Below are 24,673 nucleotides of genomic sequence, written 5' to 3'. Positions count from 1 at the left end.
TTTCAAGAAAAATTAAACGAGCCCACCTGGTGCTAACCATCATGGCATGATCAACATTGCCGACATAATTTTTCCTCTTGATTCTGATATTTGATGAGAACATTAACAAAAGCTCTTGATGTGCATTTGTATTATTTTATCGCCCTGTTGTGGAATGAGGACGGCATTGGTGGCTTAGTGGCTAGCACTATTGCCATGCACCTCCAGGTTCCGGGTTTGATTCCTGCCTCGGGTCTGTGTGCATGGAGTTTGTATATTGTCCCCCAAAGACATGCACTCACTCGCTCATTTACTCACTTAAACCACTTTATCCTGTATACACAATCCTGTATTTAGGGTTGTGGGGGGCCTGAAACCTATCCCAGGAGGTGGGGTACACCCTGGACAGGGTGCCAATCCATTGCAGGACATCAAAGACATGCAGACTAGGTAGTGTGTAAATGAGAGTGTGAGTGAGTGTGTTCCCTGCAATTGATTGGCACACTACCCAGGGTGTATACCACCACATGCCCTAAGTCTTCTGGAAAAGGCTCCAGGCCCACTAGACTCTGTATAGAGGATAAAGTAGTTAAGACAGTGATGATGATGATGATGATGATGATAATGATGATATTGTGGCATGATTGGCTTATTGGAGGTTTAAATGATGTTTAGGTAACTAATAAGAGTATTTCCATATATATGTTTTTTTTTACGTTGGCACCTTTTTTTACATGTAAAATATTCCATATTATTTACAAGCTTTCACAGAAATTAATCATGTTATAATATTGCACTGATCTGTGACCACCTATTACTTATGCAGTCACTTTGAAAAAAACATATGATCTCAAGTAAAATAATTCTTCCTGTGAGAGTACTAAAAATCTAATCTACTAAAAGCACACCAGCTTTTTTATAAATTTAAGATGTAATTTAGGTAGAAGCTTCTGTGTGTCTTTGCAGAGGATGAAAGTAAGGAGATCTGCGACTGCTCCTATCTGCAAGTGCACAGAAACATGTGAGTGTAAACTTCAGCATAGCCCATATTTCATTTTTTTCCTTCTCTCTTATTTGTTTTTCACATTTTTTGCTGAATCATGGTTCACATTTATTCTGGCAGATTTGTGATGTCAGTTGGCTGGGGTCGAAGGATTGACGTTTACTTAGTGAGTATAAAGACCCTAGGCAGACCAGGCTTCCCATTTCATATCAGCTTAATTCCCCAGATGGCTCACATAAAAGACTGACTGCTGTGACCTGCTTTCTTTGCTGTTTATCGCTGTGCAGTGCATTAACATTTTTCATTTACTGCATCCCTCGCACCTTCACTCTGCACTCTCTCTTCATTTTGCCGTGTATGATAATGCATTATTCAAAGCACACTCCACAAATTAGAAACTTAAAAAAAAAAAAAAAGGGGGCAAGAAAAATATTTTGAGAGGGTAATATTGTGGAATATGTTTATCAAGTTTGTACAGAATTTTGAAAGAATTTTGTGCCAAAGGTCTTAAATGTTTTCAGGTAAACAAGTAGTAAATTTTTTTCATGATCTGATCTATTTTTTTGTCTCTGTTCCATGGTCTTTTCAATTTAAAACTTGTTTTCTGGTTAAACTACAACCTAGAAACACTGACCTTTGTATAGGTTTCAGTAAAATGTTTTTCTCCACAAAATGTAAAATTAGTGGTATTCTTTTAGGACTTACCAGATGACACTCATCAAGTTCATAGGCCACAACCCTCGTGGCAAGAAGATCTGGTAATGTTCATACACACATACACACGAACATCTGAAAATCACTATTCCACTATCCTAAAATGTCACTTATTACAAAATTTGACATGTATCAACTTGTAATACATTTAATTATTGAATAGAAAAAAGGGCACAAAGAGGACATTTTGTGTATAGCCCAGTGTCCTCCAGCTCTGATTGCTACTGGCAGCTGTGATGGAGAAATCATTGTGTGGAACGTGGTGTCTGGACACATCCTGTGCCGCTTTCTTACACCTCTGCCTTCGCACACAGACCCCACTCAGGGTACGTTTTTTTTTTTTTTTGGAAAAAAAATCTGATTATGTGCAATATGTGGGACAGCCTGAGGAAATCATTCACATGATATAAGTGTAATTCTTTTTACAATATTCGTAAAAAATGTCAGGTTTCTCTGAATTGAAAAAGGTTTCTCTTTTGCCTCTATATTACACCTGTCTTCTAACATTTCCTCTAGACTGTGTTAAAAATTTCTTTTTCCAACTATTGCTCCTTATTTCTTATACAGTACAATAACAGCTTCTAGGGTTCATCTGTCTCTGAATATCCACAGTACAGTATACAACATCCTCTCTAGAAGCAACAGCACATGTTAAACAGCTCATGGACTTTGATGTAACAGATGTAGATGGTGCTTGGAGTGGAAACTTAAAAACCTCTTTTTCTCTGAACAAACTGAAGAACATTCAGGCACCATCATGTGCATGCATATTTTTGTTTTTCCCCCGGTTGGCAAGCGTGTTAGAGCTGATCTGTAAGCCTATTGAAGCATCAAGCTATTCTATCCTCAGATTTTTTTAACTTACAGTAACACCTTGTCATTAACTCTTCATTTAGCGTCTCTGTTAAGTGCAAAGTAATGAATTCAAGTTCAATTTTAGTTCCATTCAGTAAATGTAATCTGTACAGAGTGTGTTAGTGCACTCCTCAGTGTTTGATGCTGTGACAACTATGTAACAACCTGTATGGAAAGAAAACTTAACTGCTGAGATTTGTTTATAAATAGTTGTTTAAATATTTTCAAATATACCAAGTATTTACTAATATTGATTATATCTTAAGGTAAAATAAATAAATATATATTCTAGATTGCTTTTATTTGCTAATTTCAATATTTATAAAACAAAATAAAACAAAAGAACAAGAGATAACGTGTATAAATGATTCTAAAATGGCTGCTATAATAATTTTACAATAATTAGATATCTTGGGCAATACATTTAAAATTATTTGCATACATCAAGATGTATGTGAACTGTTTGACAGCAAAATTAGATAATTAGCTTTTCAGAATTTACTTGTATAAAAATAAAAAAAATAAGCCATAAATTTAATTTAGAAACAGAATATGATGGCATGGACAATGGAAGACTTACGCAAGGATTCACACACAGGGACCAAACATTATATAAAAAAAAGAAGGTTGCTTGCAGCTCTTTAGCTGTGTTTCTCAGTCTGTGCTCCCCAGACAGGTTCCTTCTCACACAGAGCTGTTTTTAATGAACCTCTTTGTATGGTCTGATTTAAAGTGGTCATGGCTGTGTTTTGCTACCTCCCCTCCCTCGGTCCTTCTCAGTAAGAACTCTCCTCCATAAAAATTTAAAATAATGCTTTTTTTTCAAACACGTTCATTTTTGCTTGTACAGTTGAAACTAGGGTTCTGTCATCACACAGATCATTTACGCCTTGTGGTCTGGTACAAATTCTTTGTATCATGAATATTTGTTAAAGGGGTGCTGTTTTAAAACTTAAAAAAATAACATAAAATTTAAGAAAAAAACACATACAAATATAAAGTAATTAAATAATTGCATGATATATATTCATATATATAGTCTGAGATAAATTTAAATTTATGAGATAATTTATGTTAAAAATAATGATACTAAGAACTGTCATTACTGAAAAATTTGTAATATTCATATCTTGTTTTTTATCTTTGTGTAGTTGTGAACAGAAGTGTGCTAAGTCTTGTCTTCCTAAAGACCCGGTCAGTAGATTCTGCATTCAACTCTGCTGCATCGCTCGTGTCCTCTGGAATCGAAGGTAAATTTAATAAAAGGGTTATAATGCTTATAATGTTTAATGGCAAAGATCTCCAGGTTCATAACACAAATATGAACATTGCATTGACTTGTTGCATTCTGTAAATAATGAAAAATGCTCAGTCAGTGCATTGTAAAATAATTTGACACTTTTACAAGACACTTTAAGTACTAAAATTAATTTACGATAAATTTATAGCGAAACATTTGTCATAGCCTGACTATAAAACTCACATGTTTTTCTGAAAGTTCTTCTCCAGATTTAGTCCCGCTTTACTGATATAATGACATCCATTCTTGTTGGAAAGCTTTGGGCTAGATTTTGGAGTGTGGCTGTAAGCATCTGTCTATTCAGCTATGAGAGCATTATACAGAGGTCAGGTCCTTGAGTGTTGGGTGAGGAGGTCTATGTGCAGTCAGCAATTCAGGTCATCCCAAATCTGGTCAATTGAGTTGAGGTCAGGGCTCTGTCCAGGTTATTAGAGCTTCTCCACTCCAGTCTTTGCAAACTGTTTTTGTACTGGACCAGATTTTGGCCCAGGGAAATTATACTGCCACAGAATACAAAGACTGATTAAAATAGACCAAATTTCTTGATATAAAGTGTTTATTTAGACTAAAATACTGACTTAATATTTTAAGCATATTTAATATTCCTCAGGTTATGTTCATTTCTGGAATGTGTTGAATGGGGGGAAATTTTTTACATCGTTTAAAGCGGTATGTGTCATGTTTAATTTCTATATATTATACATTCTTATAAACCAATGAGAAAAATAACTGTTGACCGATTCTTTTTTATTTATATTCAGTCTAGACACCAGCAGCAGATCACAAAATTGGTGGTTACACAAGATGACCGTCTCCTCTTGGCTGCTGATCATGTCGGTTACATCTGTGTTTACGACATTGAGGAGTGTGCAATCACTCACGAACAAACACCTCCAAAATGTAATGTTTCTTTCTTCTTGCTCAAAAAAATTGTGTTCATGGGTAGAAATTAAGGATTTGATTTAATAACTACTTTCGTTTCAGCCATAAGGTTTTGGCGAGCACACGTTAGCAGTATCACTGGGTAGGTATTTTATTCAGTTTTCATTTATCGTGTTCTTTTAAAAAGTCACAGCTGTACTGATTTTTTATAGTATGCTTCTATTCAAGCATGCAAATCATCGAAAATGACAAAGTTCTACTCACTTCCTCTTTGGACTGCACAGTGCGCTTATGGAGCATACACGGGGAGTTTATAGGTATATTTATTGTATAATAAATATATCCCAATTTGTAAAATTACTTTCCTCATTCTTTATTAACTTTGAATCACTGTTATTATTCACTATTACTATTATTAATATTTTGATGTATTAATCTTCCATTAATGATATAGGATTCGGTCTGAAAACCAGCAGTTAGATCTGGTGTAAAGTATAAACACACATAAATGAGCTTACACACACACACACACACACACACACACACACACACACACACACACACACACACACACACACACACACACACATAAATGAGTAAGGACCTTAACCCTGTGTGAAAATCAGGTTTATATAGGAAAAAAAATTCACCAGGCTGGGCTACAAGTGGTTTTGGTATTAATTCTTTATTTATTTGCAGTGACCCTTTTCTTTTATTTGTAAGTAACTGCAAAATTTTAGTATACAATTTAGCAATATCATGATAATGAGAGAGAGATTGCTGTTGTGTTGGATATTGCCTAACCCGGCAATATTCAATTATTATCAACAGCTTATAATTTGTTTGTTTGTTTAACCAGTTATTTTGCTTCACCCACACATATCAACATGGTAGTGGTAGCATTGTGGTAAGGCAAATTGGACTACAGTTTAGTAGGTCTCAGGTTCAAGCCACTGCAAGGTTACTCCTGCTGGGCCCTTGAGAAAGGACCCTTACCCTCAACTGCTCAGATATACACTCACCTAAAGGATTATTAGGAACACCTGTTCAATTTCTTATCAATGCAATTATCTAATCAACCAATCACATGGCAGTTGCTTCAATGCATTTAGGGGTGTGGTCCTGGTCAAGACAATCTCCTGAAATCCAAACTGGATGTCAGAATGGGAAAGAAAGGTAATTTAAGCAATTTTAAGTGTGGCATGGTTGTTGTTGCCAGACGGGCCGGTCTGAGTATTTCACAATCTGCTCAGTTACTGAGATTTTCACGCACAACCATTTCTAGGGTTTACAAAGAATGGTGTGAAAAGGGAAAAACATCCAGTATGCGGCAGTCCTGTGGGCGAAAATGCCTTGTTGATGCTAGAGGTCAGAGGAGAATGGGCCGACTGATTTAAGCTGATTGAAGAGCAACTTTGACTGAAATAACCACTCGTTAAAGCAAAGCATTTGTGAAGCCACAACACGCACAACCTTGAGGCGGATGGGCTACAACAGCAGAAGACCCCACCAGGTATCGCTCATCTCCACTACAAATAGGAAAAAGAGGCTACAATTTGCACGAGCTCACCAAAATTGGACAGTTGAAGACTGGAAAAATGTTGCCAGGTCTGATGAGTCTCGATTTCTGTTGAGACATTCAAATGGTAGAGTCAGAATTTGGCGTAAATAGAATGAGAACATGGATTCATCATGCCTTGTTACCACTGTGCAGGGTGGTGGTGGTGGAGTAATGGTGCTGAATTTTTCCTTGGCACACTTTAGGCCTCTTAGTGCCGATTGGGCATCGTTTAAATGCCACGGGCTACCTGAGCATTGTTTCTGACCATGTCCATTGCTTTATGACCACCATGTACCCATCCTCTGATGGCTACTTCCAGCAGGATATTGCACCATGTCACAAAGCTCGAATCATTTCAAATTGGTTTCTTGAACATGACAATGAGTTCACCATACTAAAATGGCCCCCACAGTCACCAGATCTCAACCCAATAGAGCATCTTTGGGATGTGGTGGAACGGGAGCTTTGTGCCCTGGATGTGCATCCCACAAATCTCCATCAACTGCAAGATGCTATCCTATCAATATGGGCCAACATTTCTAAAGAATGCTTTCAGAACCTTGTTGAATCAATGCTACGTAGAATTGAGGCAGTTCTGAAGGCGAAAGGGGGTTAAACACCGTATTAGCATGGTGTTCCTAATAATCCTTTAGGTGAGTGTATAATGGGATAAAAATTTAAGTTGCTCTGGATAAAGGTGTCTGCTACTGTACATGCCATGAATGTGAAGTATCCTCCTGTGATGTTTTTTTTTTTTTTAATGATATCAGCAGAGCTGGCACCTGACAGTTAATAGTGTAATTAATGGGGTGAAAATAGCTTTTCCCTGTAATATGTAGCCAGATCATGGGAAGAATAAACCATAAAGGGAGTGGACAGTCCTGTAAATCTTATAAGTTTCTCTTTATATTTTCACTTATTTGGCTTTACAATATCAACTACATTATGTTCCATAGCATGAAATAGGTTAAATAGCATTAAATAGAAAGCTAGTGTGCCATTTAATGTGTGTACATTACATTGCTACTATTAATACTGTATCATTTTGTACATCTATTGTCTCTTTGAATCTCTCTGATGTCATTGATATTTCTTTTCTATCTGTGATACTATCTAATTACCACTCTATAATTTTTGGAATCCTACAGCAGCATGCTCCTATCAAGACCAGAAATGTCCCCGCCACTCACTCTTCCCCTTGGTATACCCCTGAGCTCCGTATTCTTAAGGCTACCGATAGACGGCCTGAACGGGTCTTACTGTTCATTATTTGGCTTTCCTTAATCATCTCAAATTTTATAAATCCGCTCTATTTTTAGCTCGCTCTAACTTTGTCTCTGCCACAATTAATAAATCGAGCAACAGGGCAAAAGCATTATTTAATACAATAAATAAACTTACTAACCGCCCACCTCAGGATGCTCTAGTATCTAATGAGTTTTGCTGCTCTTTTATGGATTATTTGCTTGAGAAGACTAATGCTGTCCACCAATGTTTTCCTACTGATACAGAGCTCAGCCATCCAACCAATCTATCTAGTCAGTCTCAATCTTGTTTTTCTCTGACGACCCCCGATTCTGTCTCTAAGCTAATCTTGAAATCCAACTCTTCATCCTGTCACCTTGATACTGCTCCTACCTCTCTTCTGCCATTTCTGCACCTATTTCTCATTTCATCAATGCATCTCTTACCTCTGCTTCATTTTCTTTCCTTTCATTGCCACTAAAAATTGCTGCAGTTACATCTGTTCTCAAGAAACCCAACCTTGACCCCTCGGTTTTATCTAATTATTGTCCCATTTCTAATTTACCTTTCATATCTAAATTACTGGAAAGTACTGTTGCTACCCAACTTCAGTCTTTTCTAGTTGATAATAATCTCTTTGACCCTTTTCAATCTTGTTTTTGCCCCTTCCATAGTACTGAAACTGCACTTGTAATGGTAGTAAATGATCTACTGCTTTCTGGTGATTCTGGCTCCTTGTCTATACTAACCTACTTCTTGATCTCAGCTCTGCCTTCGATACTTTTTCCCATAATTTACATATTTCTCGTCTCTTTGGTCTGGGTATCTCTGGTACTGCTCTCTTTTGGTTTTCCTCTTATCCCTCAGATAGAAAATTATACATTTCTGTTAAGGATTTTTGATCGCCACTGTCCCCCTGAAGCGAGGTGTTCCCCAGGGATCTGTTCTTGGCCCACTATTATTCACAATTTACATAATCCTACTCGGTCTGATTTTTAACATCATGGTCTTAACTATCACTTTTATGCCGACGACATTAAACTTTATCCTATCTGTACACCTACTCCATCTGCCCAAATTGACAAAATCTCTGCTTGTGTGAAGGACATTAGAGATTGGCTTAACTTACATTTTCTAAAACTTAATATGGACAAAACTGAGATAATTTTCTTTGGAACCCTAGCACTCACCAGCAACATTTCCACCAATTAGACCTGTGAGATTGCTGGCTCTCACATCAAAGCATCTACTTCTGTCAAAAATGTGGGCGTAATCTTCGAATCCACACTCTCCTTTCAGTCTTACATTAAATCTGTCACTAAATCTGCATTCTTCCATTCACTTCGTATCGCCCAACTGTGTCCCTTCATCATTACCAAAGATGCTGAACCATCCATGCATTCATCTCATCACGCAATGATTTCTATAATTCGATTTTCTTAGGTCTACCTTAGCTCCCTCTTATATTTGCAATTTGCTTGTCCCCTATATACCGTCTCACTTACGATCTTCCAATTCTGGCTTTTTCGCTGTCCCTCAGTACCGCCTCTCTTCAATAGGGGACAGATCATTTAGTGTTATTGCACCCAAACTTTTAAATTCCCCACCACGTTTACTCGGTTCTGTTAATAACATCTCAGTATCTAAATCTTTATTCAAAACTCACTTTGCTTTCTGAATGTTACACCTCTGATTCATTAAACTGACCCCTTTGCTTAATCCACCTGTCCTCTGCATGTTTGTCTGTTAGGTCTTGTTTTGTATTTCCAGTTTGTTATATTAGATTTTTTGTATGTTTGTTGACTTAATGTTTCTCTGCTTGAGTACTGCAATGTCGTATTATCTATTTTTGTTACAGTACATTCATTGTAAAGTGTCCTTGAGCTCTGGAAAGGCGCTATATAAATGTAATAATAATAACAAAAATTTTTAGTCACTTGTTCCACACACTATACAGTATAGTGCCTTTGTTTAGGAGTTACAGTATAACGAGGTTTGGGATACCGCTTTGTTATAGAAGCTGGTCAGTTTTATAGCTTGGCTTAGGCATAAATAAAAAAACACAAATGGTTTGGAGACAATTTGGACGGAATTGTTAATATTGCATAACATTTATCAGGGGTTATCAACATATCAATATATCATATTTGATGGGTTTTCAAATTAAAATAAAATTATCTAGTGTAGCTTGAATAAGATATGTGTAGGATAAAACCATAGATGTAGACATGCACTATATGGCCAAAGGTTTTTATACCACTGATCATCACATTTATGTGTTCTATCCCCAAACTACCGTAGCAAAATTTAAAGCAATACAGGTTCCCTTCACTGGAACTAAGAGATCCAAACTTGTTCCAACATAATAGTGCCCGTGAGAACAAAGCGAGGCCCATGAACGTATGGTTTGCCAAGTGAAAGAACTCAAGTGAGTTGGACAGAGTGCTGACCTAAACCCCGCTAAGCACTTCACCCCAGGCCTCCTCACCTGACTTCATTGCTGACCCCACTATTGCCCCACATTCCACAAGCACACAAAAAGACTTCCAATAAAAGTTTAAGTTAATAGCAAGAAGGGGAAACCTGAATCTGGAATGGGATGCTCAAAAAGCAATATATGGGTTTGATGGTCATTTGTTCACAATTGTTTGGCCATATTGTGTAATTTCCTGTAAATGCAACAATGAAGCAGGGTTTTATTACTTAAAATGTATAGATTCATCAAATCTGCAATTACTCTTACAATGTAAATTTTTTAATCAGTGTTTATAGTGTAAATACAAATTATAATTTATGTCTTTATATGTAGGATAAATTTATAATTATCCTACTTTGGATAATAAATCCTTATTTATAATTATCCTACTTTGATTACAGATCATGCATATTTACAACTTTCGTGCTACATTGATGAATCTGAGGCAGCACTGACACAAAATTCATTACGTGAATTAGTTGGCTAAGCCACATGCAAAATATCAGCTTACATTAAGTAAGAAAGAAAAATTTGTAACACTGACATTACAGAAGTGTACATACGAGAAGCATGGATATATAATTATAGTATGCAATTCATAATTTATGCTTACAGTTTTGCATTCGAGGCTAAGAGAAAATTTCCTTAGCAGTGAGGCCTTCTGATCTTATTCTAGACTTCATGAAGGAGTGAACTAACTACTTCCACAGCATAGTGTAAGATTTGCAAGCTTTATATTGCATGCCTGTGCGTGTTTGTGACATATACTATATCTGAACACGACAGGAACCTTTGGGCAGCCTGAGCAATGGTGTCTTCATATTGCATCATCATGGCAGCACCCTGCTGTTCCCTATGAGGTTCTTGTAGATCCTCTGAGCATGCCTGCGCATGCCATGCTTGATGGCAAGACAACTCCATTAGATGATCCCAGCTCTGCTCAAGCAAAGGACACAAGCAGTGAGGTACCTCCAATGCTCATAATACAGTATGAATAAATAGAAAAAATATAAATGTAGTAATTTTTATTATTTATGTACTTTGTTACCCTGGTTTATGCTGTCAGGAATATTAAATGGTGTATGTAGTGATTTTGTATGGGCTATATGGCTCCTGAAGCTTTACTGTCTTTGCAGATGTCAGGGACCAAGACATCAGTGTTGCAAAGCTTCAGTGACCAAGACATCAGGAAAGAGATTAAGACCTCTGTTTATCCTAAATGTGGGAAGCGGTAAGCTTGTTTCTTAGACTTTAAAATGCATTTTACCATTTTAGGATGACCCAATGTTCTGTGACCTGTTTTTTTCCCCCTTTCTGGCTTTGTAGCCTCCGACATGAAATATTCAAGCACTCTAACAAGCCTCTAAACCACGGGAGCCTTAAAGCTTACCACAATCTGAGATATTTCGAGGTTGTTAATGTCCCTACTACATGTGAGAAGCCAGATCTCTCGCTGGCAGGGATCGACCCTTTCAGAAGCAGCTCAGTGGATGAGAAGACCACAGGAAATCCAAGACAACTTGTAAAACAATAAGATGTATTATTCTAGAGGGCACAATAGCTACACAAACTTGGGAAGAGCATATCAAGTTTCACACTAACCCGAGCTCAGGGGTTCCATCTTACAAAAATGGAATATCCTTGGTGTGTTCATACAAAAACATTACAAAAATGCAGGAGTTGCTATTTTAATGTTGATTTATTTATTTAAGTCTTCTTTGTTGTCATTAAATTCTCTGTATAAAATATATTTGATATAGGATTTATTAAGACAAATGCAAGAAATATTAAAACAAGTCATAAAAACCATAACATTGCAAAAAATCTAAACATAAATAACAAGTACTACTCTTATGTACTACACATGCATTACATTAAATGTTTTACAAATGAAAGAGACTTAATGATAAAAAATAAAGATTCCATGCACAGTTTCTTAGTAGGATGTACTGTAGGTGATTTATGGAGTGGTGGGTTGTCGCAGGCTTTACCGAACATTTCATGGAAATATCTTGAGGACTCGTTATTGGCTATGCACAATCAGGTCCACCCAAGGCTTGGATTATTCTGTCTGAATGAAAAAAAAAAAAATAAGAACAGCAATCATGCATTTTTGACAGGTAGTTATGTAGTAAATTCTAAGGCTTGTCTACATGACTGTCAGTGTTCTCCAGCTCCCGACATTATTAGATCAGAACTCCTTTAGCTCCTTTTAGTGCAGAGCTGTAATTTAATCTCTATAGTTTTACCTAAGCTATAATTTGAACAAAGATATTAGTTAAAGGTTTATAATGGCTATTAATTAAAGGCTATTAATTAAATATAGTTTAAAAAAAAAACTGTTTCTGTAGGGAATAAAGAAACTAACTAACTAACTAAATACCTAAAGCATATGTCACAAATACCCATCTGAACCGCTTTCAAAAAATTTTTACGGTCTTCTTAAGACAGCCTTATAAAGATCCAGAGTTTGTAGCCTGGTCGTAAGTTCTTGGCCAGGTCGATGGTAAACTTTCTCTGAACATGGCATGAAATCCACTCTTCATAGAGTGACCTTAGGAGTGCCTTCGGAACAACCTAACAACAACATATGATGTTCTTGGATCATTTAGATCATAATGTGATCCCTTGTGCTCTTCCTGCTGCAGCTGAACCAACACAGCAGCTACAACTGCTAGATCTTCTTCTTTTTTATTTTGCAACTGCAGCTGTCTTCTCTGCATTATTACCATCTCGAAAATGTATTATTTTCACAAATTTTCCAGCAACAGAGACAAGAGAGTGGAGAACTGCCACTTTATATAACAGGAGATGTTCCTACCAACTACTTGAGTGTATTGTAATTTGCAAATATGGGTGACATACGACCACAATAAGACAAAGGTTTTTATAAGATCGACTTATGTGGGCTGTAGGAAGATCCCAAGGCTACCTTAAGGCATGATATAAAAGTCAACTTTTATCTCTGAAGAAAGCCTTAAATTGTTCTTAAGAATTAAACCTCCAACCTCCTAAGGAGACTTTAAAAAACTATCAAACTACTACGAATGTCTGAACCCGTCGTTCGTAAGAATATTTGTGACCGAGGTTTTACTAACTAACTAATTAACTCAGTGTACAACAAATGTCTCTGTTTAGAACTCCTAGTTAACATAATTATTTATTTATTTATTTATTTACTTTAAAGTCACTTATTAGAGTGAGTCTTTAAAAAAAATCATTGATAATCAACTGGCTGATTGATTGGTTGGTTAATTAAAGCTGAATATTTTTTATGATTATTTTTTTTTTTTTAGGTGTAGACCACTGTTTAGCATGTTGAACTGAACTTATTTTAGATAAAAATCATTATGATAGTGATTTGGATTTGGCTGTCTATTGGAGTCGTTTAAATGAACAGACAAAGATGGAAGGTAGGTTCTTGGATTCTGACCCTACCAAAATAAATAAATAAATAAATAAATACAGTATATACTCAGCAAAAAAAGAAACGTCCCCTTTTTCAGGACTGTGTATTTCAACAATAATGTTGTAAAAACCCAAATAACTTTACAGATCTTCATTGTAAAGGGTTTAAACAATGTTTTCCATGCATGTTCAATTAACCATAATCAATTAATTAACATGCACCTGTGGAATGGTCATTAAGACCTTAACAGCTTACAGAAAGTAGGCATTTAAGGTCACAGTTCTAAAAACGCAGGACACTAAAGAGACTTGTCTACCGACTGTGAAAAACACCCAAAGAAAGATGCCCAGGGTCCCTGCTCATCTGCGTGAACGTGCATTAGGCATGCTGCAGGGAGGCATGAGGACTGCTGATGTGGCTAGGGCGATAAATCGCCATGTCCGCACTGTGAGACGCCTAAGACGGCGCTACAGGGAGACAGGAAGGACAGCTGATCATCCTCGCAGTGGAAGACCACGTGTAACAACACCTGCACAGGATCGGTACATCTGAATATCACACCTGCATGACAGGTACAGGATGGCCACAACAACTGCCCGAGTCACACCAGGAACACACAATCCCTCCATCAGTGCTCAGACTGTCCGCAATAGGCAGTCCATGAGGAGGAGATGCACTGCAGTACTTCAAGCAGCTGGTGGCCACACCAGATACTGACTGGTACTTTTGATTTTGAGCCTCCCTTCATTCAGGGACACATTGGGAAACATTTTTAGTTTATGTCTTATGGTGTTGACTCTTTTAGTGTTCATACAAATATTTACACATTAAGTTTACTACTAAGTTTACTACTATTTACACATTTCTTTTTTTGCTGAGTATATATATATATATATATATATATATATATATATATATATATATATATATATATATATATATATATATATATATATATATATATATAAAACAAGAAAACAATAAATATTTAGAAACATTTAATATTACTTTATTATAATTGTTACAATGGTTATACTACCTCCTCACATGTTAAGAATGTACTGTATAAAGTAAAAATCAAAGTTCTGTTATAACTGTAGCAGTACTAAGAGAGAAAAAAACTGAATAAAAGAAACAGTCATGCATTGTAGTATCATAAAACATAAGCATTTTTGATTCAGGTTCTTCATGAGTTCAAGTTGCAATATCTTAGCTCAGGGCAGTGGGAGAGCACTACTTACAAATGCACTGTAAATGAAAGTTGTCTCTTCCCCCAGGATATACTCCTCCAATCCTGCCCTGTATTTCTGTATTTTTGCCACAGAGCTTCTCAAAGAGACACTATCCTTTCATGGACCTCTGCTATCTATCTCTTACAGGCATGCCCAGCTTCAGGAGAGCAGAAAACAACGCAGAATTTTGCTTCAGTTCTTTTTGGAGACATGATAAACCTGAGCTGACTTTGTACTACACAGTAACCAATTAGTATTCAGTCCAAATTCCTCTAACCTTTTAACCTCCAAAAGTGCAAAATGTCAAATGCTGCATGCATTCAAAACCTCGCTCAATAGTCAGTTAACCGACTTCAATGTGTTCACACTTCAAGCTAATAGGACAATAGGACTTTGTCTTTTAGGGACCATCACAGCCCATTTCACTCTGAGGTCCAAAATAAATTAGTCTATAAATGTTGATGGAATAATTTAACTTTGAATGTTTAAGGGTGATATGGCGAAGGCTAGATAAGACATAAACCGACGTATTTGTAATGATAAATAGAGCTAAACTTAAGCTCTGCCAATTTGCTCTCTGGGTCAGCTCCTTCATCATCTAAACAACTTTCCATCTGTCTCAAAAGCTGGAAGCATTTCCTAATAACTGAGATTGGGTACCAAAACAAATTTGTGGCATACTGTAACTCTTCACAATGTATAGTATTGCCTCGGGCACATTAATATTGTAGCGTTTTACATCCAATTCAGCCTAAGCATGAATCGGAGCACATTCAACACATAACACACACTCCACACACAAACATGGCCAAAGCCACATCCCCAACAGGGTGAACACATAGAAACCCCCCGCAAGGCGTGCTGGTCGTCAGCCGCCGCCCCGTCCACGCCACAATATAGTTTGATAGATAGATAGATAAATAAATAAATAAATAAAGTTGTGACTGGGTAAAAGTATGCATACCATTTAATTAGGTCTGGTGCAGTCTGCTGACATTAAAATTCACAAAATTAGTTAAATCTTGTGTTGCGAAATCTAAATAGAAATACACCTGTGCCTGAAAGTCTGTAGAATTTAGAGAATGCATCTAAGCATACAGGACTATGAAGACCAAGGAGCAATGGAAAGAAATCTGGGACAATAAGTTCTGGAAAGATATTAATCAGGGTATGTTTAGTCCAAACTTTGAACACCCTGTGGAGTACCATTAAATCCATTAGTAATAATTGAAGTGATTTTGGCACAACCATGAATCGGCCTACAGGAGGCCGTCAAATAAAATTCAGTGACAGAGTACCGAAGGATTGTTCAGAGAAGCAACCAAGGGTAAATTTAAATTCTGTAAATAAGGGGCTATTATACACCATGCATACCTATGATATACCACAGGCATTCAAGTAAAACCAGGACTTTTTGTTGTGCAGAATAACAGAAGCCATGAGGACGAATAAGGGGGAAACCCTGGTCAATATTAAGTGCCGCATGATTTAATAGCTTGTACATTTAACTTTAGCAGCAATAACTTAAAACTAATCATTTCCTGTATGATTTTATCAGTCTCTTTTATAGTTATGGATAAATTCTGGACCATTCTTCTTTATAACATCGCTTTAGTTCATTGAGTTTTTGGGGGGCATTTGCATATGCACAGCTCTCTTAAGGTCCCACCACAGCATTCCAACTGGGCTGAGGTCTGGATTTTGACTAGGCCATTCTAAAACCTCAATTCTTTTATTTATTTTTTATTTTGTCCATTTTGGTGTAAATTTACAGGTGTACCTCAGAGCACCAATTTTGCCCAATCTTTAGCTGTCAGATGGCCTTATATTTGCCTCTGGAATATTCTGATATACAAAGGAGTTTATGGTCGACTTAGTGCACAGGTTCTGTGACTGCAAAACAAGCCCAAATCATTCTTGATGATCCTTGAATTCATACTTGACAGTGAGTATGACCTGTTACTGCTAAAATGCTGTTTGGTTTTCACCAAGCATAGTGCTGGGCATTAAGGACAAACAACTCCACTTTGGCTTCATCTGTCCATAGAAACTTGTTCATTCTTTTTCTAATTGTACTGTCATGGACTTTTATCATACTCAGTGAGAGGCGGCATGGTGGTGTAGTGGTTTGGACTGTCGCCTTGCACCTCCAGGGTCCGGGTTTGATTCCCAGCCAGGCTCGATTCCCGTCTCTGTGTGCAAGGAGTTTGCATGTTCTCCCCATGCTTGGAGGGTTTCCTCCCACAGTCCAAAGACATGTAGGTTAGGTTGATTGGTGTTCCCAAAATTGCCTGTAGTGTGTGTGCGTGTGTCCTGCAATGGATTGGCACCCTGTCCAGGGTGTCCCCACGACCCTGAATACAGGATAAAGCAGTATAGAAGATGATTGATTGAGTGAGAGTGATACTCAGTGAGGCCTGTAGGGTCTGAGATGTAGCTAATTATTTTATGTAGCTGTTTATTTAAGTGTTACATGGCCTGACCTTGGGAGAATGTGCTGGGACGTCCACTTCAGGAAAGATTGACAACAGTTCTAAATTCAACTTGTGAACAAACTTTATCATTGTAGGATGTTAAAGTGCAAATGATTAAGAAATGGTTTTATAACCCTTTCCAGATTGATGTGAAACACCAATTGATTTTCTAAGATGTCTTTCCTTCTTGGCATTGTGTTAACACACACCTGAACGCTCCAGACCAGGAAACTGCCAAAACATTCGCTTTTATAGAGATCTGCACATCTGCTGATGATCAATTAACCAAGGGCTGTTGATGAGCAGTACCTGGTTGCAAGTTACCCTTTTAAATCCTGTGGAAGTAGTTAGGAAGTACTTAGAATTGCTCACGTTTCTTTGGCCTCATATCAATTATATAGTCAAAAAAGTTATGGGTTTTTGGTTTTCCGAAATTGCATTTCCCTAATACTACCCGCTACAATCAGATGATTTTTACACAAACAAAACCACACCGAATTAAAAGAGAGGGTTCTAATCTTGAACAAGACCGTATATAAAGAAACAGTTTTTTATTTAGTTATTTTTTTTCCTTTATATACAATGTTTAAAATTAGAACCCTCTCTTTTAATTCTATGTGGTTTTGTTTGTGTAAAAATCATTTGATTGTAACTTGTCTCAAGCAAAGTCTTCTGCGATTGTCAGTTGGTTTTACACTTCATTCATTAAAAAAAAGTCCCAATTTGACTTGAAAGTCCCTTGTATGAGCCTGATCAAATCTTTTTCGGTTACTCACTTAATCACTTATCGTCTATGCCGCTTTATCCTGTACTCAGGGTCACGGGGGGCCTCGAGCCTATCCAGTAAGAGTTGGACAGGGTGCCAATCCATCGCTAAGCACACACATACACACACTAACACACGCAATTTGGGAACACCGATTAGCCTAATCTGCATGTCTTCGGTGGAAACCCACCAAGCATGAGGAAACAAACTTTATGTACACAGAGGTGTTGAATTGAACCAGGGAATTGAACCCGGACTTTGAAGGTGCGAGGCAACTATGCTAACTACTAAGCCACCATGACGCCTTCTTTTTCAGTTAACAATACAAAATGTTGGATAAATACATACTTAAGGACCTGTATCACAACAGTTGCTTCCTCTAGCAAAGCATTACAGATAGAAAGCGTCCTCACAGGAAGCAACTGGGTTTGCAATGAAAGGAACACTAAACAGAATCGCAAAGCTCTAAAAACATTTCTTCACACCTTTAAACGTATATCACAAGTGGAGCTCTTCTTGATCAAGTAGTAAAGACAAAACCCTAAAAAAAAAAAAAAATTGTCCAAAAATTAGACGCCACCCAAATTACTGCCTGTTCTTCTTGCTCTGGTTATGCAAGAGTAACTGCAGCATAAGACCCCAGAGACTCTCCACAAGCGATCTAGATAGTTAATCCTATTACTTTCAGGACCTATTCAAACCTGGCTTTTCTCATGTGTTTTGTGCTAATGAGATTACAAGGGAACAGCACTAAGAACAAGTGTAAATTTGGCCAAATGCGTTTCAAATACGGTTTGTAATATGATTACTCAGACCACATTTAGACATGATCTGACACACACACACATGGCCACATCATATATCCAGTTTGCACATGTCTACAAAGGACAGTTTGATTGACTGAATCACTGTTTTGGCCAGATAATACGTAATTAACCTGATAATAACTCTCCCTTTTTACTGCTTCATTAGTCAGCTTATTTCCCATTTGTTTAAAAGTTTTGTAAACAGACCAAATGAGCAAAGCCTTTGGAACAACATGGACATGTAAATAAAACAGCATTTGCTCAATGTTGCTGCTTGGGGGGGATACAGCAGATTTGTGGTATGCAGGTCCAGCACTTCTGTGGAAATAATGTATGACATCTGAAGACAAGTGGTCACTGGAGGGGCATTTATAATGCCTGGTGTGAACAGCTATGGATCTTGGCTGTTTGCTTGAGATCAGATGTGAATCCCAGCTGTAAACATGGCCTTCTAGTCCTTGCAAATTAAACAACAATTGCAACCATCATGCATTGTGTTTTGAGTTCACTCAAATTCATTCAGATTTTGTTTGTTATTCAATTCAATTTTATTTGTATACTGCTTTTAACAATTGTCATTGTCGCAAGGAAGCTTTACACAGTCAAAAGAGTTACCGTATTTAAGTACTTACAACATTATGTCTAAGCATTTTATTGTATATCGTACTGTGTATGGGACAAATAAAATTTTAATTTGAATTTATGTCATCTGCTTTTTCAGCCTAGACTTGTCTCTACCCATAAGACATTTAACTATGATAAACTATAGTACACACCATAATAGGACATTATAAAGTAGGTAGTATGGCACTTTAGGGGTACTATGGTGGAACTATTATAAGTTGTACTGTGCTTTTGTACTCTACCATGTTACAGTATGTACTGTGGCACTTCAATGGGTACTGTACTATGCAGTACTATGTACTAGTAGTACTAGCATATAGTACTATGCTATGTATCACAATATTTTGGTAAATACATTTACATTTGGGCATTTGGCAGACGCTCTTATCCAGAGCGACATACATTTTTATCTCATTACACATCTGAGCAGTTAAGGGTTAAGGGCCTTGCTCAAGGGCCCAACGGTGGCAACTTGGTGGTTGTGGGGTTTGAACCTGGGATCTTCCGAACCGTAGTCCAATGCCTTAACCACTGAGCTACCGCTGACTCTTACTGTGTACCACAGGGGCCAACAAATTCAGCAGATAACTAATATGCTATGTCCGTATTAGATATGTTAGTGAACATGCTATTAGCATGGTATAGTACAGGCAGTAACATAATGCTGTATGTAATGTTAAGAGTTTTAACACACACTTTATTATTTAATTAATGTAAGATACATACAATGGTACCATACAATATAAATATCAATATTATATATATGGCATGTATACCATATTTTTTACATGCTCCATAAATTAGAAAATAAATACCTGGTACTGTCAAAAATAATGTGGTACAGTAACCTTCATACTACTATGGTACCTATACCATGTTAAAATTTACTATGAGTTTATAGTAATTTGTTTACCTTTACTGTGTCTTAATTTTTTTAAATGGTTATTCCCACCCTGTTGTTTCTGTTCTCCACTTTATCAAGTCTTATGCCTTTTGCCCTTCTAAGATATCTGTGTTTCCTGTTTTTGGTGCTCAATTTTTGTGGGTTTTTTTGTAATGGGGTTTTGTAACAAATTATCCTTGTTTGATGTTGCCTTACTGTGATCTGATTCCAACAGCAATTCTTAACTAGCCCTAATACAATGAATGTTTTTAAACACTCGCTTCCTGCATTTAATGATGACATTTTCACTCTTGTCCAGCCCCGCTTATACAATTGTTACACTCGCACACATCTTTAGTTTTATGTAGTTTTGGATTTGGTCAGATGCACATACTGTACAGCTAAAATGTGTTGATATGCACTGTTTTGCTGGAGATGGGCTTAACTTTGGACGAGGCACCCAGGGCCATCTCAAAATGTGGAATATAATGGGTGGTTTCAGACTAATTATGCAGAATTATGTAGCATGTGAAAAAGTAATTCTGTAATTTGTACTGAAACAATAAAAATGCAATAAAATTGATGTGTAATAATATGTAATATATATATATATATATATATATATATATATATATATATATATATATATATATAATATGGTCAATTACTGATATATATATATATATATATATATATATATATATATATATATATACTGTGTATATATAGAAGATCAAGAATTAATGAATTGATGCAGTCAGAGCATTCCTTTTCTTACAACAAAGAAAACAACAAGAGTACTTTCCTTTGGATTCAGCAGGGGAAAGGCTGTAGAGAAAACCAGCTACCAAGACTTTCACAGTGAGAGCAGAGTTGAAAAAAAAAAAAACCAAAACAAACAAACAAAAAAAACACTTGAATCATAGTGCAGACAATGGCTGTGCAGAATCACACTGGCACTTAGGAACGATTGATAGGGCCCCTGTAGTTTATGTCGACAGACGTAAATGTTCTCCTCTACTGCACTTTTGGCATTGTTTCTCATTTTCTCCTGCTGGGGTTGTTGGATCATTTGGCTTTGTGCTTGAGAAAGAAAAAAGTAGTGAAAGAGGTTAGTGAAAGCTGCATTTTTGCATACATTTTTTAAACTTAAAAATTATTGTAATTTACTTATTTCGGGTCGACTATAGTGCATCCTGTTTATGTGTGAAATCCCCGGTCTCATCTATCCGTCAACTGGTATCTACACTGAAGATCATCATGGACATTGATTGACATCATGCACATAATTTTTTCTAACCATTTTTTTTTAATCTGAGCATTAAATATACTATACAGCAAATTTAACACAAGCACAGATTGCAATCTTTAGGCAGCAGATTTGCCATAACCATTTTTTACAACTTACACACCACATGTTGAGCTTAGACAAGAGGCTACAGGCAGGGTAAGAGGGAAATGTAGGTGCAACAAATAGAGAAAAGGTGGTGGATGTGAATGCAGCAAACGTTTTCTTGTTTTCAAGTAACCACAGTATATTTTTCCTAAACAAAAATCTAATTTGTAATCTAATAATTTTAAGCCTTTGTAAAAAAAAAAAAAAGTGTCAAGGTTTTTAATTTGTGTTCTTAGGTGTGAATTAAAGAGTAAAATCTCCAATGTTAAATGAACACTTTTAGAGTTCATTTAAGTCCAACTGGATGCATAAAGACACTGAGTGTTAATTCAACACTAGGTATTTATTCAAGCTGGGTGTCTGCAATTTCTCGGGAAATAACAGGGATCCTAAACACTAAACAAGAATAAGAATGAGCTCTATAAGGATATAAACCTAATACTTTGGGAGCTGCAGGGCAATGCAATTTGCTCCTCGACCAGTAGTTCAACATCTTTGACTTTAATCTTGGCTTTATTAGCATTTGGTGGTTGACTGCGCATTCCTCTGATCAGCTCCGCAGATGAAGAAGATTAACCACATTATCTCGTACAGCATCTCTAAGTCAAATTGTCATTTTATTCTAATCTCTATGTAAAGAACATGCATACGTAATATATTATGTATACTATATCAGAGATAAACACAGACACACTCATACAGGCACACATTTGTACACAAAGATTTGTTTCACTAAGCTTTTAGAGATGGAGCTCTAATGTCCAGTGATTGAGTATGATTGTGTTCTTTTGTCTAAGGGGGGAACAGTGGACTAGTTTTCTCTGTCTTGTGGGACTTACTTGTGGGAGTTTCATGTCTGATCATTTGTTACTTGTGTCTTGTTCTATAATCACAGTCGCAGGAAAGGGGGCATTACATTTAAACATTTTAATAGCCAGGCATTTTATAGCAAGGCTTCGGCTGGCAACATTAAAAGGACAAGAAGTAAATTACACCAATATGAATGTTAATGGTGTTCTGTGAAACATACTTATGTGCACATGTAATGTGACATTATTATAATCAAGTAAACATGATGCAGAAGAATCAATCTTCTGCTCCAGATTTTTTTTTAAACAAATATGGTAATTGTGTGATCTGATGCAAACCCAGCCTATAAGGGAACAACAGTGATATACTGTCTAAATACACATCTTATAAAACAACAGATATATTCCTGTGGAATGTGATAACATTGCATCATGGACAGGGGTGATTCTAGCCCTTGTATAATTTTCTTGGCCTGGAGAAAGAGAGAGAGAGAGAGAGAGAGAGAGAGAGAGAGACTGCAGAACAAGTCATGACCTTGGTATTACAAAGTTCTATCTGGGTGAAAGGGCCATTCATTTTATTCATTAATCTTCTATATCGCTTACTTTGTAAACAGGTTTAAGGGGGGGCCTGGATCCTATCCCAGGACTTAGAGTACACCCTGGACAGACTGCCAATCCATTGCAGGGCACACAAAACCACACACACTATGGGCAGATTGGGATTGCCGGTTAACTTAATCTGTATGTCTTTGGATTGTGTGTGTGTGGGGGGGTGTCATGCTTCGTATCTACCATAATTTATGAGCAAAATTACAGTAATACATACTGTATTAGCTAGCTAAGTAAGTTACCTGCTAATGCCCTCTGGCTGTTGCTTATGTTGAACCCTGGCAGCTCTTGATATGAAACGTAGATTAAGACATCTCTGTGGATTTTCTGTGTTGCTCTTATAGTGAATGCTGATAGTGCTTTGTGCACTAGGCAGCTTAACAATTTGGCTTTGTTTGCTTCAATGCTCCAGGACAGAGATATGGGGAATGGGATGACATCTGTGATGAGGAACTCCTGCACTCTGAATGCAGCGAACAGAATGCCACACTGAGGAGAAAAAGATGCCATTATGCTGGGGTAATGTTTGTGTAAGAATTGACCAGCTGATGCTCACGAATTATTTTTTATCAAACCACACTTCTGCATTTGGTTTTAAATCCAACTGGGATTTGGATAGGTTTTTAATTTGGAAAATTTCAAAAATGTCAAGCTATTCTCCAAACTGCCATTAAACTTTATAAGAGGATACTTTTTTAATGGCATCAAGTACAAACCTATTCCACTCTCCCTGTGTGTTGCATTATCTCTCTATCAGTACTGTCCTGCTTTCTTGCTGAGATGGGCCTTTAGGGTAGGGATCATGTGGCTCCCTCAACAATTTTCACCATACTGATGTACTGCAGCTGCACCTGTGCCTTCACAAGTGCAGTCGATAAAGAAACACATTCACAATCTGGTTTGTACATAACTCGACAAATGTGTCCCTGCAAACAGCCAAAAACTATTAGTTAGCAGCATTTAATTGACAAAAGATAAATTTGACCATGCATAACATAATTTTAAAGAAATATAGTAAAAACCTTGGATTACGAGCATAATTAATTCCAAAACATATTCTAAAACACTCATAAACCAAATTAAATTTTCCCATAAGAAATAATGGAAACTCAAATTATTTATTCTACAGCCCAAAAAAATACGTAATAATTTATACAAAATAAGTAAAAATAAAACAAATTAACCCGCACAAATAAATCCTGACAGATAAGACGATTTAACCACAATTCCGCAGGGCAAGAGAGATAAAAACCGATGGCTCAGTTGTGATTACGTGACGCTTGGTATCAAAACAAGAAGCGCATGGGTTATACATGATACTCAGCACTCATAAACCAAAACTTGCTCGTTTTCCGGAACACTCGCAAACCGCGTTACTTGTAATCCGAGGTTGCACTGTACATGCAGTCTGTAATGGAACATTACAGTGTTATTGCCTACCAAATAAGAGTTAGATAGATAAGTCCCAAATCCCAACTAAATTGGGAATCACTTTCTAATTAGGTTTTTGTTGAATTCGTGGGTACAAAATACAGATATCATAGATGTCCCCTTCACTGCATGGTTCCCAGGATAAAAAGCATCATGTGACTTAATGTTCACACCCTTGTTCTGTCAGTGGGTTGCAACCTGATTGGATTTAATTGT

At 36.8% G+C, this 24,673-nt stretch overlaps 1 protein-coding gene across 1 annotated transcript in view; it reads left to right on the top strand.

The window, feature by feature from the left end:
* The window catches only part of wdr95 (WD40 repeat domain 95), a 32,743-nt gene extending 21,120 nt beyond the window's left edge, over positions 1–11,623 (top strand). The window contains exons 19-30 of the mRNA XM_053507815.1: positions 946–1,000; positions 1,103–1,148; positions 1,681–1,740; positions 1,860–2,022; positions 3,703–3,801; positions 4,462–4,520; positions 4,613–4,751; positions 4,836–4,875; positions 4,962–5,050; positions 10,802–10,980; positions 11,152–11,246; positions 11,342–11,623. Coding sequence (XP_053363790.1) covers positions 946–1,000; positions 1,103–1,148; positions 1,681–1,740; positions 1,860–2,022; positions 3,703–3,801; positions 4,462–4,520; positions 4,613–4,751; positions 4,836–4,875; positions 4,962–5,050; positions 10,802–10,980; positions 11,152–11,246; positions 11,342–11,549 — 1,232 coding nt within the window. The 3' untranslated portion in view covers positions 11,550–11,623. The remainder of the gene's footprint in view (positions 1–945; positions 1,001–1,102; positions 1,149–1,680; positions 1,741–1,859; positions 2,023–3,702; positions 3,802–4,461; positions 4,521–4,612; positions 4,752–4,835; positions 4,876–4,961; positions 5,051–10,801; positions 10,981–11,151; positions 11,247–11,341) is intronic.
* Positions 11,624–24,673: the final 13,050 nt, after the last annotated feature.

The sequence above is a fragment of the Clarias gariepinus genome, chromosome 11 (genome assembly GCF_024256425.1).
Source record: "Clarias gariepinus isolate MV-2021 ecotype Netherlands chromosome 11, CGAR_prim_01v2, whole genome shotgun sequence".
In the NCBI taxonomy this organism is placed as follows: Eukaryota; Metazoa; Chordata; class Actinopteri; order Siluriformes; family Clariidae; genus Clarias; species Clarias gariepinus.
The sequence above is the reverse complement of the archived record's forward strand: the minus strand, read 5'-3'. Positions and strand labels throughout refer to the sequence as shown.